Genomic DNA, 21684 nt, shown 5'->3' on the forward strand with positions numbered 1-21684 from the left:
TGCCTACCCCTTTATGGGATACAGGCGTGTTTGTATGTTGTATGTTGATTATGAAAATTATGTTTAATTATATATAGCCAAGAATTAAATTTTATTATTTTCTAATTGTGTATTTTTTGTTTTGCCCTGACCTGAATACGCTGATACAGCTATACATATCTGTGACCATTCTGTGACGTTATCGCGTCGTTTATCATAACAATTTTATTAAATTTACTCGAAACTATACGAACAACCTGTTAAAGCGTCCCTTTAGGTATTCGACAACGTGTTATCTTGAGAGCACAAACTTTGAAGTTGTAGTATTACAAAAATTGTGGCTTACCAATAATAGTTACTTGTGAGTGTGTTAAGTAAAACGTCCCACTTTGTCGGTGAGGCGAGATTTACTTGTATCTTTATATGAATAAACTGACAAAGCAGCTTTATAGCAATCAACGAAGTGGGACGTTTTCTGGTGCACACGCACATTTGTTTTACAAAGAGCCAAAGTTTAACAGCACGTGCCAAAATTGATACCCGAGCAAGCGAAAGATTCCAATATTCTAGCTACGCTCGTGGTTTAGAATGTGGAATCTTGAGTGTAGTAGCTTTAGCCCAGTTTGGGTGGTGAAAATAAAATAAATGGATATACTGAAATTTCCTTATGCTTCAAGTGAAATAATCATCTTTTTATCAGAAATTCCAACGTTACCATGTAGCCTTAGGACTATTTTACAATAAACAGACTAGTAGCGCCATCTCTTGTTCAGTAGACTGACTTATATCAACTTGAACATAAATCTGATCGTGTATAGACGCCGTAAATATTGAATGATTGAATGGCTAAAAATATTAGCAGCTGTTCGTACCATGGAAAAATAATCTCTTTGTCTATGGCAGTTGAAACGTCAAACATGAGATACGTCTTGTCTTGAAAACAAGACTAAAATCAGTAAAATCACATACGCCTTTTCCTTATTTAGGATACAAAGTTTCTGCTTAGTCTTAATTTATTATGATACCAATGTTTTAAGAACATAACTTATAATGGCCGCAACGACAAGAGCGCCCGTGTCGCAGATATTGCGCAATAAAGACGATGCTGGTGAAGAAGATGATGAGCCTAAAAAGAAGTCTCGTGAGGACTGGCGGAAGGCTAAAGAACTAGAAGAGGCTCGAAAAGCTGGTACTGCACCCGCTGCCGTCGACGAAACAGGTATGACTCATATTTGTTAATGTTTACTAACCTAAAAAAGTGGTTAATGTTTCCTTATATTTTGACGTAAAACGAATCTAAATTATACTGCAAGAAGCACTTAAAATAACTTACTTGACATCATTTCCTACCCTTTTTACTCGACATTGGCTATGGGCAACACCGCCCTCAAGTCCACATAAAAAAAACTTGACTATTTTGACTGTTTTTAATGGTAATTTAAGCAGTATTAACTAACATTTACCATTTGCATTACAGGGAAAGACATAAATCCGCACATTCCGCAGTACATTTCTTCTGCACCATGGTATTATGGGACGTCGGGGCCTACACTCAAGCATCAGAGGCCTCAGGAAGACAGGGAGGCGCAGTTTACCAAACTTGACACGTTTTACAATAAGGGTGTTGACACAGTGAGTATTAATGTCACTTCTAACTGGTTTGTGTCGAGCACCACTTTGTTAATTAAATCAGCTATTTGTTATATTTTCAATACTAAAATAAGGTTTTATTGACTAATTTACTACCCAAGCTACAAATGCAACTGTCATTTTAATACAAAATCGCATTAAATAACATGTAATTAATACACACCGACCTATTTTTTAACTTTGACGCAAAAACGATGGGGTGATATAAGTTTGACGTGTCTGTCTGTGTGTGTGTGTGTCTGTGGCATCGTAGCTCCGCAACGGATGAACCGATTTAGATTTAGTTTTTTTTTTCTCAAATCTGAGTTAGTCGGGAGTGTTCTTAGCCGTATTTCATGAAAATCGGTCCACTATGTCGCAGTCGGGGGTTTTTTCAAAATTTTAAGTTTGTGGTTAATAGGTTAGGTTATTACCATTCCGGTTCAGTTTCATTAATGATTTCATAATGAATGATACTATACTTCTATCTTACTCATCAGACGTTACTCTTACAATTCTTCTACTTACCCAGTTAATTTTTTTTCTAACATGTTAAAAACATTTTACAACTGTTTATGTGTATTTTCAGACCAAAGTAGCTACCAAATTCAGAAAAGGGGCCTGCGAAAACTGTGGTGCCATGACACATAAGAAGAAAGATTGCTTAGACAGGCCCAGAAAGGTAAGCCCTTGAATTTTGTAAAATACATATGTTACACTGTGAATTACAAATAAACTTGAAGCTATAAAATCAGAAACGCTAAATGACTTGTTATATACTGAATTAAAAAATTCTTGTAATATAATAGAAATAAGTACTTTATTTATAATTACATTGAAGGTTATCCTCTTAAAAGAAAAATCCCATTTAATATAACATTTTCATGTATCCCTTTTAGATTGGTGCTAAATACACAAATGCAGGCATAGCACCCGATGAGTTCAACCAACCTAATCTGAACCTCAGCTACGATGGCAAGAGGGACAGGTGGAACGGATATGACGCCTCGGAACACAAGGCTATCATTGAAGAGTACCAGAAAATTGAGGAGGCTAAGAGGGAACTGAGAGCTAAGAAGTTGGAGCAAGGTACTATTAAAGAATCATCATCTCCACTTTGCTTTATTTTCTGTCAAAAAAAACATTACATAAATGTATCTGTAAAGATTGCAACAAGTTAATTTATGAAGAGAAAAAGTGAAATGATTCTGAAATAATTAATGGGTGAGTCAACTTTTTCTTGCCTGTTCTTGCCATGGTTACGGTCCCCTGAGTCATGCTGGTTTTGTGCAAAATTATGCTACTTAAACTATGCAAACATACATTTTTCCTTAATTTGTCACCTACAAACATGGACTACATGCATGCTTGCGTGATTTAAGTAGTATAATTTTGCATAAAACCAGCGTGACTCAGGGGACTGTAACCATGGCCAGGCAAGAAAAAGTTGATACAACCTAATCTCACTTCAAAATTTATTGTGAGCTAAACAGCTTTGTTTGTAAAGATACTAGAGATTTGTCTGTAATAAAATTACTTTTAGTGTCTGTTCATTATCTGTGGAGACGTTTGGAGTTACAAAAAAAGGTTTATTTCAAAACCTGTTTTCAATTTCAGATCCAACAGCAGTAGAAGATGATGATAATGCAGAGGAGGATGAAGACAAATATGTGGATGAAGTAGACATGCCTGGTACAAAGGTATTTAAAGCCATTACAATTACGGTTAGCTGGAAGAAATCCCTTAAAGGGATAAGCTCGCCTTTGTACATAACCATTATAATTATTTACTGTACTTGCAATTTGTTCTGTACAATAAAATGTTTACTAAATACTACTACTACTGCTACAAGTTAGTTAAAAATGTTTAAAAACCCAGCGTTAATTTTAAAACTGTTTCATCACATGCAAATCAGCTTATCAATGTCAAAGATCTATGATAAATATATAATACAAATTGGAGTTAACCTACATTTCAAAATGAAATATTGGACAATCATTTTTTGAAGTTCAGATTGGGTTCTTATATGACTTCTTGGGACAGGACAAAATACTTATATTTCCATTAGTACATACTGTACATAGCTAAGAGCGTAATAGTAACACCATATCTTCTTTAGGTGGATTCAAAGCAGCGCATCACAGTGCGTAATCTTCGTATCCGAGAAGACACGGCTAAGTACTTGCGTAACCTCGACCCGAACTCTGCCTACTACGATCCGAAGACCCGGTCCATGAGGGACAACCCTAATCCAGAGACTGCTGAGTAAGTGTATTTTTTATTTGTACCTACTTTTGTATTTGGATATGAAAAAGAAATAGACTTCTGAACATGCTATTCATCTTGGCATAAATCTGGCTACTTCAGCTCATGAAGAAAAACATTGTGAGGAAACCTGCATACATCTGCAAAGGAATTCAAAGGTGTATGCGAAGTCCCCAATCCTCAATGGGCTAGAGCGGGGACTATAGCCCATACCTGTGATGCTTGAGAGGAGGCCTGTACCCAGCAGTGGGACGCATATAAGCTCAATTATTTATTTATTTATTTTTGTTTATGTAACTCTTATTTTTCTCATCAGGTCAGACTACACAGGCGAGAATTTCGTCCGGTTCACGGGCGACACGCGCTCGCACGCCGCCGCGCAACTATTCGCGTGGGAGGCGCACTCTCGCGGCGTCGACGTGCATTTACTAGCTGAACCCACCAAGCTGCAGGTGTTGCAGCGCGAGTACCACGACAAGTTCCATAAGTTCAAATCGCAGGTTAGTAATTGCTTCATATTATTCAATATACTCTATGATTGCTTCTGGTGATTGCTGTTAAAATCTTGAATGTATTAAGATTTTTCTTCGAGTAAGTCATTTATTCGAAGAAAAATTTGTGTTGGGAATTTATTTAGTTCTCGAACTGTTTGATAGATGTCGCTGTTCCATGTGGTTGAAATCCTGAATCGCGCTATTAAGATTTTTCTTTGAATAACTGACGTTTGACTCGGGGACTTATTTAGTTCTCGAAGTGTTTGAAAGATGGCGCTGTCCCATGTGGTTGAAATCCTGAATCGCGCTATTAAGATTTTTTATGAAGTAATGACCCGACTTGTTAAAAAAATATTTAGTTTTTATATTGCTCGATAGACGTCGCTGTTTCATGTAGTTATAATCCTGAATCGCGCTATTAAGATTTTTCTTGTAGTTTTCTAATAACTATATTTGACGCTATTCCACGCCGTTAGAATTTTTCTTAGGATCATGGGAAAGTAAAGAAAGAAAGAAGAAAGAAAAGACGCCTTATCTGCCGTCACATTATTAGAGGAAAACGTTCCTGAGTGTTGTAGAGACCTTTATTTTGAACATGTTTGTACCTCAGATATAGTAAAGGCATTTAAATCAATTAATGTCAAAAAAACTAGTGACCTCTGGGGGGTCTCCGTCCATGCCGTAAAATCCTTAGTTGAGGTTGTAGCGCCTGACTTAGCAGTTATATTCAACAACAGTGTTGACTGCGGCGAGTTTCCTGATCTAATGAAACATAGCAAAATAACTCCTTTATTTAAATCCGGCAGCCACTCTGACCCCACTAACTTTAGACCAATATCTGTGCTGCCAACTTTCAGTAAAATATTTGAAAAATTAGTTCTTTCTCAATTAGTACGACATTTTAACGTTAATAATTTAATGCATAATAAGCAATTTGGCTTCACACGGGGTCGCTCGACAACCGATGCTGGTGTTGAGCTAATTAAGCATATTTTCGATGCCTGGGAGGAGTCACAAGATGCTTTAGGTATCTTTTGTGATTTATCTAAGGCCTTCGACTGTGTTTGTCATGAAACATTGATCAGGAAACTACATTATTATGGAGTCAGAGGATCAGCACTAGATTTACTCAAGTCCTACTTAAATGGTAGAATACAAAGGGTAGATGTCAATGGACAGAGATCAACTGGGTCATTGGTCTCTATGGGTGTACCACAGGGATCAATATTGGGGCCTTTCCTGTTCCTTATCTACATAAATGACTTGCCATTCCTTGTAAAGACCCACCATGATATAGTATTGTTTGCAGACGACACCTCACTTATTTTCAAACTCAAACGACAGCAACAAGCTCACAGTGATGTAAACAATGCTATCTCTAAAGTAGTGAACTGGTTCAATGCTAATAATTTATTATTAAATGAAAAAAAGACTAAATGTATTAAGTTTGTCACTAATAGTAACGTAAGGAATGAGCAAACAAGTGTCGTTGTGAAGGATGAGGAATTAGAACTGGTAGATAGTACAGTTTTTCTTGGTATAACTTTAGATTCTAAACTTCAGTGGGGTCCCCATATTGTTAACCTCTCGAATAGACTTAGTTCTGCAGCTTTTGCAGTGAGCAAGATCCGTCAGTTAACAGACGTGAAAACAGCTCGATTAGTTTATTTTAGTTACTTTCACAGCATTATGTCATATGGTATTTTACTTTGGGGCAGTGCTTCAGAGATAAATACCATATTTATTCTGCAGAAGAGGGCTATTCGAGCAATATATAAAATGAACCATAGAGACTCACTTAGAGATAAATTTAAGGACATTAATATAATGACAGTGCATTGTCAATATATTTATGAGAATATTATGTATGTACATAAAAACATTTGTAATTTTAAGAAAAACTGTGATGTACATAATATAAATACTAGAAATAAACATAAACTCGCGGTGCCCTTCACACGGCTCTGTAAAATTAAAAAATCATTCATGGGTAATTGTGTTCGATTTTATAATAAACTTCCGAATCATATTACTGACTTGTCAATTAATAAATTTAAGAATCATGTAAAGCGTGTACTCATTTCCAAAGCTTATTATACAACACAAGACTACATGAATGATAAAACAACGTGGGATTAATTGTTATTCGAAATGGTTTCTTATTTTTACGTTTATTATTATTATTATTGTTGATGAAATTAATATTGTATTTTTTTGGACATTGGATTTTTCCTAGAAATATTCTAGACATGTATTTTTATATATACATATACCTAATTATATATTTTTTGTTTAACGATTATTTTTATATGAAATTGTATATTATAGACTCAATATTATTATGAACAATAATTTACAACAATAAATTGCTCTGATAATTAGGTTAGATTAAGATCATAATATATATGTAATGAACTATTCATAAGAGCTTGTAACTAGGCCTACATGAATAAAGATATTTTGAATTGAATTGAATTGAATTGACGTTTATTAGCACAACATACTTATAACTAGCTTAATCTAATTGTACATAATAGTGGATTGCGCTAAAAGGTCATTACTCAGCTGGGTGTCTCGGCGTGAGCCACATGGCCCGCTCCGCGACGCTGATTTTCAGTAAGGACCAGGAGTTGGACTAGGTGGCACTCAGTAAATGGACTATATGTATACAAATTGTTAATGAAAACTAAGTACTAAATAAAACAAAGTGCAAAGTTAGCTTAAAACTTAGTGTTTGAGTGTAATGAATTTTTTTTTGAAGTTTCATCTGCCATCGGCTTTCTTAGCCATAATCAGATTGTATGGTACTATTAATAACATTTTCCCGGTGGTGGTCCATTAACCACCATTCCTTTTATGTGGAGAGAGGGGGGCGTTATTCTCTCTGGTCTAGTTCCAAGATCTTCCACCTTTTGAGTCTTGTGTTGTTACTATTTTAGTGTAATGTATGTAAATGTAAATATGTGTGAAGTAAATACTAGACAATACTAACCACTGTGTTTTATTACAGGTGAAGGAATCAGTCCTAGAGAAGTACGGAGGCGAGGAACACCTGAAGGTTCCGCCAAGAGAGCTACTTCTAGCACAAACCGAGGTGTTTACGCAGTACAACCGCGATGGAACCGTCGCCAACGGGCCGGAGAAACAACTTGCCAAGTATGTTACTCTTCGGCTTTATTAAGCCTTCGAATATTGTGTTACATATATTTCCTGTATTCAATAGTATTTTATACAATCGTGATATAATACAAAGCTTCTCAGTCGAGTACCATGTTAGGCCACGAAGCTTGCTGAGTGGCCTAATAGTACGGTACGAGAGTGAAAAGCTTAATTATATCACTATTGTATACAATACTTTTTCTACGAGTCATCATCTTCATCATCAATGGACGGAAATATCATCATTCATGCAAGTTAAAATTAATGTTAATAGAGTCGTTACCGTTGTATCAACATCGAATTACCTAGCAACCAATTGTTTGTAATAACCGTCTCTGATTGGCCGATAACGCGACAGATAAAAAAAAATGTGTTTCAGATGCAGGAAAATTTGCCAGGTATCGCAAATTAGTATAGAAATTGTATGAAGTTCTATTTTTGAAATTATTACAGTTAACTAAAGTCAACTATAATGAGGAGTCGGAACTGCCATAGAGTATCCAACATTGAAAAGTTAGCACTTATAGTTTAGTCTGTGGTGACCTAATTGACAGATTACAGTCGACAAGTAGAAAAAATATTTAGTAATGTCACGGACGGACAGAGAGGCACCGTAAGGGTTCCTTTTGTACTTTTTGGGACGGAACCTTAAGAAAGGTAGGAAGACCACATGAAACGATTAAAGTTTCAGTGGCACTCTGAGCTATTGGGAGTTGAAAGATAACGAAATTGTGATATTGCAGAAACAGGTTACAAAAAGTACTAAGTTCGACTGAAGTGGCATGAAAAATACGAACGTTTCCGAGAAAAAACGATGGTGAACGATCATAAGCGTAAACGAACCGTAGTAATTGTCTCAATCTCCTTGCGTTTGCCACAACTCGTGGAGCCTGGGATCCGCTTTGGCAACTAATCCCAAGATTTGGCGAAGGCACTAAGCGAATTCCATCTGACCTTCCAAGCAAAAAGGTTACGAGGACTAGAGAGTAACCATAGTGATTGTCTATTTTTAACCCCCGACGCAAAAACGACGGGGTGTTATAAGATTGACATGTCTGTCTGTGTGTGTGTCTGTCTGTCTGTGTGTATCTGTCTGTGGCATCATAGCTTCCGAACAGATATACCGATTTCGATTTAGTTTTTTTTTGTTTGAAAGCTGAGTTAGTCGGGAGTGTTCTTAGACATGTTTCATAAAAATCGGTCCACTATGTCGCGGTCGGGGGTTTTTTCAAAATTTTAATTTTGTGGCTATGCTATAATTATTTTGTGTATAATTGATTTCAGGAGCAAATACGAGGAGGACGTGTTAATCAACAACCACACGTCGGTGTGGGGCTCGTACTGGCGCGAGGGCCAGTGGGGCTACAAGTGCTGCCACTCCTTCATCAAGGTATGCTCTACATTGTTATACCTGCCTTTTAGTTTGTGCTAACGCTGTCGCTAGCACAGTATAAAAAAGAGTATTATCATACAGTATGGCCAATCCCGCTCCCCGCTGAAAGCGCCGCCCACCCCCTCTAGGTTACCTTGCAGTTACCGCCTGTCAAAAACGCGAACAGTCGACCTGTCAGATTTGACTCATACAAGCATGGTACGCGTTCACCTACACGAGCTTAGACTGTGTGCTAGGAACGCGCCTCTTTCATATATTTGACGCCAGTGTCCGAGATGTGGCCATAGTATGGTTCAACTCAACCAATCCTAATTAGCGTTGCGTGTACGATGATTTTTTGTCTTTAAATCATTTTAGTACGTTTTATTTATTTAATGATTTTATTGTTTCGATCACAGTCTCTTGTCATTTTCGGTTTTCTTGATTACCTTCAGTGATTTTTTCCACTTGATGGTCTCTTCAGAATATCAGCGCTAGAAGTCACCCCTCCCCCCTCGCCCCTCTGGATCCGCGCATGCCGTTTAGACTTAAAACTAGATGGCGCTGTTCGCACCCTGGAAGTGGCCAAAATCATATTTTCCCCTAATATGTTTTCTTGTTTTTATGTTTTATAAGAACAAATGACAGATTTCTTTATTTTAATTCATGATATCACGTCAATACATATGTAAACATAAATGAATTTGTAGGCGTGTAGTTAATGTCAATCCTGTATAAATCGTCCTTGTTTATACTAATGTTTCTTACAGATGTCATACTGCGTGGGCGAGGCGGGCAAGTCCGTGGTGCTGGAGGTGAAGGACGCCGACGCGAGGGCCTCCGCCTCCGCAGCTTTCTTTAAACAACCAGAAGAGAAGAAGAAAGACAAGAAAGAAAAAGGTATGGGATTCTTTTTTAGGGTTCCGTAGTCAACTAGGAACCCTTATAGTTTCGCCATGTCTGTCTGTCCGTCCGTCCGTCTGTCCGTCCGTCCGCGGATAATCTCAGTAACCGTTAGCACTAGAAAGCTGAAATTTGGTACCAATATGTATATCAATCAAAAGTAGAACTTCATAAAGACTTTCTAGGAAAATTGTTTTGAACTTGATAGGTTCAGTAGTTTTTGAGAAAAATACGGAAAACTACGGAACCCTACACTGAGCGTGGCCCGACACGCTCTTGGCCGGTTTTTTTATGGGATAGGAGGCAAACGAGCAGACAGGTCGCCTGATGGTAAGCGATCACCGCCGCCCATGGACACCCGAAACACCAGAGGTGTTGGAGGTGCGTTGCCGGCCTTTAAGATGGGTGTACGCTCTTTTCTTGAAGATTTGAAGGTCGTATCGGTCCGGAACTACCGCAGGCGACAAATGTTATTTGTTAGTTTATTCATATAAATCTCGCCTTAATGGTAACCGACAAAGTGGGACGTTTTACTAAACACACGCACATTTTATTTCATTTAATCTTTTTTTTTTAAGAAGTCCGATTCATCATCATCATCGTCAAGCTCGAGCAGTTCGGACTCGGAGTCCGACCACCGCTCCAAGACCGAGAAGACGAGTAAGAAGAAAAAGAAGAAGTCTAAGAAAAAGAGGAAGAAGGACAAAAAGGAAAAGAAGAAGGAGGAAGACAAATTGAAAAAGGTATTTGACATATTTAAAAATATTTTAAGCGGGTTACTCACGTGTTAATTCGATATAACGTTCGACATGTTTCGATCCATTTCCGAGGATCTTTCTGAAGAGTAGCGACCCTTCTACATGTCTCGAGCGCGACGCATACTGCGGGCGCTTGCTCTGTGTGCGCAGCTGCTGCCCCCACGTTGTATCGACTTAACACGTGAGTAACCCGCTTAAAATATTTCGCGCTGCCCGGCGTTCTACTAAAAGGCGGTTTTTTTGCGGAAGTCAAAGGACCTTCACGACGTTTACATTCTGCTTGGGCGTTCAGTATTCGCCTAGCGCCTGGAGGAGATAATTAAGTGAACTTACAGAGTTCGATCTATTGCGATGGATAGATAATTATCAACCACCATCTACGTTTACGACGAACTTTCTTTTTGTTCTCGATATCTTTTTAAATATCTCTCATAATTTCGAATCGCAAATAGACACAGTGCAGTCGCTGTAATTATTTCCACGTAGCATTTAGGGAATCCAGCAGTATTTGGGCCATTTTTTTTCAAAGTTGTGCACCCCACTTTTTTTATTTGGATTTTTTTGTGTTTTCCACTCAGAATCGCGAGCTCTTTCAATCCTAATAGGAGAAAAAAAGTGTCCCAAGGTTTTTTCCCATTCCCTTACCATTTTTTCGTACATTATGTATGGCGGTAACGGAATGGAAGGTTCGAAAAAATATATGGAAATCTTGGGACATTTTTTTTCTCCTATCAGGATCGAAAGAGCTCTCGATTCTGAGTATGAATCGCGTAAAAAATACCCATGTTACAAAAAAAGTGGGGTGGAAAACTTTGAAAAAACCGGCCAAGAGCGTGTCGGGCCACGCTCAGTGTAGGGTTCCGTAGTTTCCCTTGTTTTTCTCAAAAACTACTAAACCTATCAAGTTCAAAATAATTTTCCTAGGAAGTCTTTATAAAGTTCTACTTTTCTGATTTTTTTCATAATTTTTAAATATATGGTTCAAAAATTAGAGGGGGGACGCATTTTTTTTCCTTTAGGAGCGATTATTTCCGAAACTATTAATATTATCAAAAAACGATCTTAGTAAACCCTTATTCATTTTTAAATACCTATCCAACAATATATCACACATTGGGGTTGGAATGAAAAATATCAGCCCCCACTTTACATGTAGGGGGGGTACCCTAATAAAACATTTTTTTTTTGCACTTTTTTTTTGCACTTTGTCATATTGGTACCAAATTTCAGCTTTCTAGTGCTAACGGTTATTGAGATTATCCGCGGACGGACGGACGGACGGACAGACAGACATGGCGAAACTATAAGGGTTCCTAGTTGACTACGGAACCCTAAAAAATGGCCCATTTAGGGATTTATTGCCGGCAGCGCGAGGGGCAGCGGCAGGGGCTGAATGTAAATGAGTGATACGTGAAATTGAATCGCTTTTTTCACTCATGCAGGCATTAGAAGCAGAAGAGAGGCATCAGAAGCACGCGTCGTATTTGTTGTCTGTGGACGAGCGCAAGCGGCCCTACAACAGCATGTACGAGGCCAAGGCGCCCACGGAGGAAGAGATGGAGGCCTACAGGATGAAACGGCAGCGCGAGGAGGACCCTATGAGCCAGTTCATGTGAATAGCGACTAATTTATAAGGAATAAATATTTACTGTAAATCGAATACATTTGTTTTTATTATACACTTATTTGATATACACTATATAACATAATTGCCGAAGATAAATCCTACGGCTTATACATTACCTTCTATAGTACCTTTAATTTTCATGGTGTTTATTTTAAAAAAAGGAAGTGGTATTCGTAACCGCTATTCGATACCGGTTATGCTCTTAAATGGATCACCAGCATTAATGTTACATCCTGTATACTATACTACAGCCAATATAGATAGTTAAAGCACAGTATATAATAAAGAGTACTATCGTACAGTATGGCCCTCTCGGTTACCTCACAGTTACCGCATGTCAAAAACGCAAACAGTCGACCTGTCATTTCACTCATACAAGCATAGTACGCGTTCACCTACTCGAGCTTACGGCCCAGCCGCGACAGCGGTAAGCGGCAGCCATACGTGCGAATGAAAAGTCCTATCGCTGTGTCTCGCTCGAATGTATGGCCGCCGCTCACCGCTGTCGCGCTTAGCCCAATGTCGTGGCTGAGCCGTTAGACTGTGTGCTAGGAACGCGCCTCTTTCATATATTTGATCGCCAGGGGGGGCTACCATGAAGTGCTAAAGCCGTTCAGTTTAGGCTGAGAGAGAGGGACGGAGCTATGAAACTGCTATAGCTTCGTCCCTTTCTCTCAACCTAAACTGAACGGCTTTAGCACTTCATGGTAACCCCCCAGCAGGTCTAGCACATGATGGCCGCGGGAGTATGTCGCCGCGAGATAGACTACCTGTCCTTATGTCATTAATACAATTAGACAAAGACGTGTCATCTATCTCGCGGCGACATACTCCCGCGGCCATCATGTGCTAGGCCTACAGTAAGCTGTTATTCTGATGTAAGCGGTGACAGGTCAGTACTTATAGTATGAAGAAAATAGTTCCAATGAAATTCCGCAACATGGCGCGTAGTTATATATTTCTGGTCAGGTTTTAGTACTGAATATGACAGTTTCCCGCCTTTTTCTACTGACAAACTGGGAGGGCCAGAGAATATCTGGCAGTGTGTGGGAACATAATAGGTATGAGTGAATTAGTATTTACTGTTGGAAGGGCAGGGTGAAGTATAAAATGAGCTAGAATTGGATCAACAATTAACACATTCACTGCCAGACAAAAAACGGCGAACTACGTCAGAAACCGCTAGTTTTTTATAATCGCCCGCTAATTGTATAGCGAGAACCCGCCACACGGGTTCTGCTGCATTTAAGCAAAGTTTACGAGTGCCCGTCAGCTTTTAAATTGTTTATTTGCCATCTATAGTTGTATGTAAGTAAGGAGATACTGAAAGTTAGACGTCGAACTCCTGCAAATGAATTTAAGATTTTTACAAATAATACGCGACCATTAAGCAAGGCAGCGATGTAAAACAAAGAATTTACTGCATCAATGCATATTTATGATATTGAAGATCAATGAATTTATGAATCTTGAACGGAACACCTTGTACTCTTCTTGTACTTATTTGGCAGAACAAGCAAATTCCTTTGCATCATTCTTGGAAATTTTATAACAACTTGTTTCAGATTTACCAGATGTAAAAAATATCTCCCAATTCAGTAGTTTCTGACACGGACTAGAAAAATATATACAGAATACTCGGATTTTGCCCAAGATAATGCTTATTTAAGTAAATTAAATTATATGTGATATTTAAATATGCAGATTTCTGAATATTTATCAATAATAATGTATCAAAAAACAGAGATTCTTGCAAAACTAGTAGTAGTTTTCTTACTGAAAATGGTAGGTTTTTGAACTTGACCGATGACACATCGCCATGATTTTTTAAACGTCAAATCATGTCATTTCCTTTTGATTAGTGGGCCGTCCAATTATTAAGTTTGTGATTGTTTGTGAAATAAAGCGTAATGATGGCTGCTGAGGACACAACAGCGGACGCGACGAGGAGGTTAAACGTTAAGAAACAAACGCTGGACGACGCGTACGCGGCGCCGGCCAATTTCCTCGAAATTGACGTGGTGAACCCAGTGACGACAATGGGTGTCGGGAAGAAACGCTATACGGATTACGAAGTCCGCATGAGGGTGAGAACTTCTCCAAGCGTCTATTAATAGAGTAGAGTAATTAGATTATCTGTTTACGCCTCGTTGGTAAGTTTGTTTTGTTTTTTGTGGGCGTATCGCGGAGGCCAAGGTGAGCGCGCTCGGCGCGTCAATCTGCCGATTTGCGGCAATCATTGATGTAGAATCCATTTCCTGCTTACAGACCAATCTGCCCGTGTTCAAAGTGAAGGAGTCGAGCGTGCGGCGGCGGTACAGCGACTTCGAGTGGCTCAGAAACGAATTAGAACGAGACAGTAAGGTATGCCCACTTTGTTTGACTCATTGCTGATAAACGGTCAACTTGTTATCTTTTTAACAACAATAATATTTGACCAACGAAACTGTTTTGCATAGATTTTCGTAAACAACCTTCAAGGGTTAAATAATGAAGTGGGTAAGTGATTATTGTAACAATTTCTATTCATAGGCCCAATTTTTGTATTTCAGATTGTGGTTCCACCATTGCCTGGCAAAGCTTTAAAGAGACAATTGCCTTTCCGTGGAGATGATGGCATATTTGAGGAGGAATTTATAGAGGACCGCAGAAAAGGTAAATTTTAATTTATGTGTTATAAAATCAATTTTCATGATCATCTTATTAGCAAGTTTTTAAATCAGCTGACTTTGACCTATCATAGCAAATTTCGCAATATTTTGCATTACATAGGAGTGCCCAACAACTCAATATGGATAAGCCATGTGGTGTTCTAGTTGAAATCTATTTTTAGAATAAGAATGTGGCACAGATTCACATTGCAAAGCCTTTTAATAAATTTGATATAGGCAATCTTTATCAATTATCTGTTAAATGAAGTGTAGAATACTTACCTGCTATTTGACCAAAATGATTACCTGACGAAAATATGTTTGTATATTGTTTACCCCAGAAATCTTGTGTGCAATACAGCAATCTCTTCTTACCACTGTTTGCATGAATTTTGTCTCTGAGTTTAATATCTGCCTAATATTTCAGGCTTAGAAACATTCATCAACAAGATTGCCGGGCACCCACTAGCACAGAATGAGCGCTGCCTGCACATGTTCTTACAGGAGCCGACCATCGACAAGAACTACGTCCCCGGCAAGATACGGAACACATAATAATCACACTCCGCCCAGCTTTGGAACAATTCTGCTCATACTGTCTATATTTAATAAGATAAGTATGTTACAAACTACTTTTTAAAGAAATACTTTTGTAATGTTGGTGATGTATAGATATGTTACAAGTATAGTCAAGGGGGTAAATTAGTAGTAAGAATATGATACACAGGAAATATTACTCATATCTTTTATCAATTATGATTTTATAAAACCATGGTAATATACTGAGATCTCCAAAGACTTAAAAATCATTAGTAAAATGGCCTTCAATACTGAATGAATAGTTTGTGCGGAAAGGGTCATTCAACGTAAGGGAACCTATACATTCTACAGTTCTCCTATTACGCAGAATATACTGTAGTAGACTATCATTTTAATTAAGTTAAGGGGCTTCTAAACAGGCCATATTTTCACTGCAATATGTGGAGGCAACTATTATTCGTTTTCTAACACATGATTAAGAGAGGGACACCAATGTTGCTGATCACATAGAAACTATGGGCTATTTAGAAGTTCCTTTAAAGGGTGTGAAGGGTGCTATTATATTAACAGATTTTCGGTCAGAAAAGGGCCCTTATGATCTCTAATATCTCTATGTAAGAGTAGGTATTGGCATAATAATTTGAATTAAGATCTCGTCAAGTTAATGTTTTCACCCAAGTTATAAATTGTTAAGTTTTTTCTTTAAAAAGTAGTTTAAGCAATGAAAATTCAGTAAAAGAAAGTTTTTATTTAATTATCACACTCTGATAGGCTGACCTACAGTCAAGCAGATTTCAGAATTTTAGTCAAATTTTAAATAACTGTTAAAATAACAAACAGTTGGCAAGTTAACTTGAAAGTATAAATTATGTATCTGGGTTTAACCAAGATAAATCAGTTTGCAAATTGTTATGATGACTAATATTCTTAAGTCTATGAAACAATGATTTCTCAGTAAAGACATTGTACTCATTGATAATGACTTGCTCTTTGGTCCAGCTATTATTTAAAATACAAATGATCTATTTCAGCAATTCCCGTCAACTTTGTACAATGCCACGTCAGCAAATTTTAATTGATCCTATTTTGTTACCAACATTTAGTAATATAATTCGACTTTCGTAAGATATATACAGAATAATTGTTATAATTAAGAAAATATAGATACTAGAGAACCTTAATGACGAAATAAAACTTAATAAAATCTCAATTCATCAACAAAATCTTGGTAACAAAATAGGAATTAATAAAAACAAATTTAACTTTTCCCTTAATTTTTGTACAAAGTTGACGGGAATTGCTGATTTACACTAACCATATTTTGTTCACATTACACTATTAACAATGGGGGGATTGTTCCAAAGTAATAGATAATGTATCAGTGATCATATAAAATTATCACGAATGCAATAACCTTCGAGCGATGGAAACTGACGACGGATTTATACGGCACTGCATTCCACAGATTAAAAATATTTATTTTTGCGTTCAGACATCTACGATCTGTGGCCCGTTTCTCGAAAGGTACAAGACTTGTATTACAAGTGTGTTTCCATGACAACCCATACGATTTGACAGTTCGCGCACTTGTAATACAAGGCTTGTACCTTTCGAGAAATGGGCCGCTGGTGCGAACAGTGAATCATTACGCTGTGTCTACATTTGAGTATTACTGTTGTATCCCCTTTATTCGCCTAAAATACCTATCTTCGCCTGGCTTTAGTTTAAATTTCCACCTAAGTTTTAGTGCAGGTTTAGTAAAATATATTAAATTAAGTCGTCGGAACTAGCACTAAAAAGTAAAAACTAAGCGGTTTTAAGTTCTATACACAGGCGAAGTTAGGTCTCTTAGGTGAAGAGGTTTTAACGTTATACATTATGATATAACTCAAATGATTACACACAAATAAAATTAGAACAAAATTAGTTATTGTTTGAAATTAAGCAATATTATTGGAATTGTTGAAATTGTTTAGCGTTCATAATCTATGTATATTCAGTTAGCATTGCGAGTAATTATATGTTATAGTCAATAGATTAAACATTAAGGTAATTTTACTTTATTTTGTATACATAAAATCTCATTGGTTTGTATTCATTTGCCATCTTTTTTTTTTTAATTAACTCCCTGCTCAGTGTGCGTGGCCGAATGCAACGCTAACGATAATATCTCTTTCGTAGCTATCTATCGCTCTTGCCTATTGGCGCGACAGAGCCAGACTACATTTCTGCGGCGTTTCGGTAGCGAATCGCATCGCCGAAATGCCATTCGGCTACGGGGCCAGGACACCTCTGAAACGAAACGAGGCATTTTTTGTCACTCTCACCTATAGTGTCGTCTCTTTCGCGGGAGTTTTATCATGTTTGAGCTAAGTGTATTTATTTCCCTGGTTTATTTGGTATGCGTTGAGATGCTTCTGGCCTAGAGAAAAAAACCAAAATATTTCGAAATCAAGTTTGTACCGCCTATCGTCGATTTTAACTTTAGATTTCAAAGATTGCGAAAACAAACCAACAGTTCTAGGCTCGAAGCATTGTTGGGATTGTAATCTAATTAGACTTATATTTAGTTAAACTTAGATTAAAAATTGAAAAGCACACATAGGTTGCCACGACACCGTTTTATAACATCTTACGATCTTTCATCTTATTGAGCTATTGATATAGTCAGTTACTGGACTGGACTAATAAAAAATACTTATTTAGGTATAAATAACTTTCTTGGCCTTATCTACTCGAAGTTACAGGTTCTTTTATTCATTTTAATGAGTAATTAGGAGCGAGTTTTAAGCATGTAGCCTATAAGCATTAGATGTACAGTCACCGGCATAAATAAGTGATGATTTCTGTACCTCGTCACATTAACATCTTGTTTGAAATGTCATTTAAAAGTTGTCAAATAATTAAAAGCGACAAGGTACATCACTTATTACAAATATCATCACTTATGCCGGTGACTGTATCTATAGGTTTCGATAATATGGGACGTCGTAAGATCTTATATCGGTTGCGTCGAACTTACGTCACCTGTGTGACCTGTAACACCAAGTAGGCGATTGGGTACTATTCTAGGGCTCATCTTCGATAAGTATTCAACATTTGTAGTTAACGTCAAAAATATCTTAACAGCAAAAAAAATATGGATACAAGTCTATCGTGGTTTTACTATCAGTTTAGGTTGTTTTGACTACGAATTAAATAGTAATACTCATCGAAGATACACTAATGTAGGTATATTCTATGTTACGATTCTCTAATTCGAGTTCTATTCGAGATGCCATAATGATTGAGTTATCTCAAATATTATCGATTCGAGAATCGGACCAATAGTAACCATTCGCCGATAATCGAAGTATTTTAAACAGTGCCTGCAGGCATAGATAAATGAATTGACTTTTTAAAAATATTTTTCGCCTTGGGTGTACAAAATTGGTAATTTGGAGAGTTGCTTTCGAAAGGTCGTAACTGCATTGTTCCCACGAGTTTAGGAGAGACAAAGACGGTGATATAGCAAAGACTTGGCGTCTGATGAAACAGCCTATATTTCGTCCTCTTCCTATTATTAAGGACTTTTTCTTGCCAGTGCGCATGGCGCTTTCCACATTAACCACGTTTTATAATATAAAGTGCATGTTGGAAAAGCGTCTACTTAAACTTATCATGCGCTTTACGTCGGGCCATTAAATAAAAAAAAATATCGAAATGGCCTTTAACTTGTGAGCAACATTTTGGATGTCTTAAAAGGGCATGTTTTTTTTAATATAATTTAAACATTTTCCTGTCTGAGTGGCTAAAGTTGTAAACGTTTACGGAATAAGCTCTTTTGAAGCCTCATTTGTCGAGATACGATCTTTCTAAAGTCAACTTTTAATGTAGTTTTATATCGTATATAATTTGAACAGCATGTGTTGTTTAGGATAAATGACTGTTTAGATATACAGAGAGTATAAATGTCGGGTATCGTCAAACGCAAGTTAACATTCGGTTACGCATTATGTCGATCATAATAGGATATAATGAAATAAATTTGCTATCATGTCACTATCGTTGTTTTATTAAAAAGGATGGTGGCAACCTAAACTTACTACAAGTTCGTAGTCGTACCTATAGTGAACCGTACTGGTAAGAAAACAAGGTAAATGTTTGTTTGACAGAGCCAGTTGCGTTTTCAAATATTTTAACGTCTACATATATCAGGGGCCCGTTTCTCGAAAGGTACAAGCCTTGTATTACAAGTGTGTTTCCATGACAACCCATACGATTTGACAGTTTGCGCACTTGTAATACAAGGCTTGTACCTTTCGAGAAACGGGCCCCAGGTCAATATGGGTAAAGTGTGTCATAAGGATAAGAGTATCTGGCCTTCACATTTGGCCATTTTACTCATTGGCTCCGGTGGTTTAGAAAGTTCATACTTTTGCTACTTGCTAGTCACGATAAGTAGTTAACGTATTTAACTCTTAATAGACAATGATCATTGTTTAAACAGGTCAAATGTGGAAGCCAGACACACTTACCCGTATTGGCCTAATATGTAGACGTTAAAATATTTCAAAAAAAATTACGATCGACTTTGGCTAGACCAATCATATATGTGTGCATAGCCGAATGTACAAACGCTTCACGAATCGTGAGTGAATCGTGAAACGTTTGGGTATTCGGCTGCGCACACTGAACGGAATGCATAGTCTGATTTTGAGCTATAGCTGCGAGTCAGCGGAGTCAGTTACGTCTTTGCCACTAGGCCCACTAGATTATTTTAAGTTGTAGGACTTGTAGGGTTTATGACAAGCAATTTTCAGTACTGCTAAGTACTTGAATACACGATGGAAATAATGTTATTGATGTACTAAGTTAATTTTCAGTTAATTTATTTAAAATTTTAAGTAAATAGTAACTAAACTGTCAAAAATATAGTCAAGTTGACATTCAGCATTTTAAATGAAAAGCATAACAGCTGTTGATGATAAAAGATAACTACGAAGCGTTTAATATAGCTATCACTTAGGGCCGGTTGCATCAAACCGTCTGTCACCGTTAAGGCGTTCGTTAAATTTTATTGTATGGGAAGTTCCGTAGTCGTGTGCTGCGTGACGATGATGTGTCTGTCAAATGGGGTTGATGCAACTGGCCCTTAAAGTTGGAATATGCACATGCAGGTGATGTCTGTATAAATGATACATCTACTCAAGGCAGTTCTCCATTTGCAAGAAATAAATACCTATGTGTTTCATCCTCCTTTAAGCTTTAATTACCCAGCTGTAGCCTGTGGGCTGTGGCATTAATTGTGTTTAATTTATTTTATTAAAAAAACAAACAGACGCACAATCAAAAATAATGAGCACCATTTATACAATAACAACGGATAATAACACGCTGTTTACGGCCGGTTTACAACTTCTGAACGGTTTAATGTCGTAGCAACATCTGCGCAAATTTCAAATGTACATCCAGACGACTTGCAAATAAATGATACATTATTCTTAAGGCACTGGTCCCACCGCGAGCTTGTAAGCTATGAGCTATCGGCTATAAAAACGAACAAAAGATAAGCACTCCCGTGCGAATAAAAGAGACACGGCGATTTTGATAGTTCACCGCTGGGCGAGTAACTGTAAACATCGCCATGTCTCTTTTATTTGCACGGGAGCGACTATCTTTTGTTCGTTTTTATAGCCGATAGCTCATAGCTTACTAGCTCGCGGTGGGACCAGTGCCTCGGTATAAACAAAACTACTGTCAACTTGAATGGTTACGTTAACCATTGGAGTTGACAGTAGTTTTATTGCAATATTGAAGAAGGCGTTTTCAGATATTTCAACTATACGTCTTTTTCAGGACAGGGCAATAAAATGACAACAACTTTTATGAGTGTTCGACGTTGTAATATTATGTTTTAGAGAAGGAGTAAATGAAAATCTTGAAATTCTTGAAGTTTTGCATAACGTTAATATTTATTCACATTTATATAAATTAATATATATCTAATATCAGTGGAAAAGCGCCCAATGAACTTAAGTTTCCACCGGCTTGCCTAAGTATTAGGGAACAAAATTAAATAAATATATTTTTTGTTGGGAGGTCCGTAGCTATTACTCAGTGAACCGCTGTCGGCAGGAAACCGGTCTAATACCTTCCCATCAGATATGTTGAAGCGTATTAAGAATAAGCAATCATTCATATATGGTAAACAATAAAATGTCAAGAAAAATATAATTCCTCAGTGGGACAAAATGGTAGAATATAAACTACTAAGGTACAGCGAGGCAAATCTCGACTGGGGGACAAATGTAACTGGTCCATTTTT

The 21684-nt window shown here is 37.4% G+C and overlaps 2 protein-coding genes across 2 annotated transcripts; both read left to right on the top strand.

The window, feature by feature from the left end:
* The first annotated feature begins 884 nt into the window (after positions 1-884).
* On the top strand, positions 885-12218 carry LOC125229472 (pre-mRNA-splicing factor Slu7). Its single transcript, XM_048134318.1, has 12 exons — positions 885-1198; positions 1457-1611; positions 2198-2290; positions 2508-2697; positions 3226-3308; positions 3728-3873; positions 4190-4373; positions 7378-7523; positions 8811-8916; positions 9669-9798; positions 10378-10544; positions 12002-12218. Exons 1-12 carry the CDS (start codon positions 1030-1032, stop codon positions 12173-12175), a joined length of 1743 nt encoding a protein of 580 aa, XP_047990275.1. The 5' UTR covers positions 885-1029; the 3' UTR covers positions 12176-12218.
* A 1802-nt stretch (positions 12219-14020) lies between these two features.
* LOC125229464 (sorting nexin-12) lies at positions 14021-15593 on the top strand. The gene is made up of 4 exons (XM_048134310.1): positions 14021-14273; positions 14455-14550; positions 14739-14841; positions 15265-15593. Exons 1-4 carry the CDS (start codon positions 14097-14099, stop codon positions 15390-15392), a joined length of 504 nt encoding a protein of 167 aa, XP_047990267.1. The 5' UTR covers positions 14021-14096; the 3' UTR covers positions 15393-15593.
* The last annotated feature ends 6091 nt before the right edge of the window (positions 15594-21684 follow it).

This window comes from Leguminivora glycinivorella, chromosome 9 (genome assembly GCF_023078275.1).
Source record: "Leguminivora glycinivorella isolate SPB_JAAS2020 chromosome 9, LegGlyc_1.1, whole genome shotgun sequence".
Taxonomy (NCBI): Eukaryota; Metazoa; Arthropoda; class Insecta; order Lepidoptera; family Tortricidae; genus Leguminivora; species Leguminivora glycinivorella.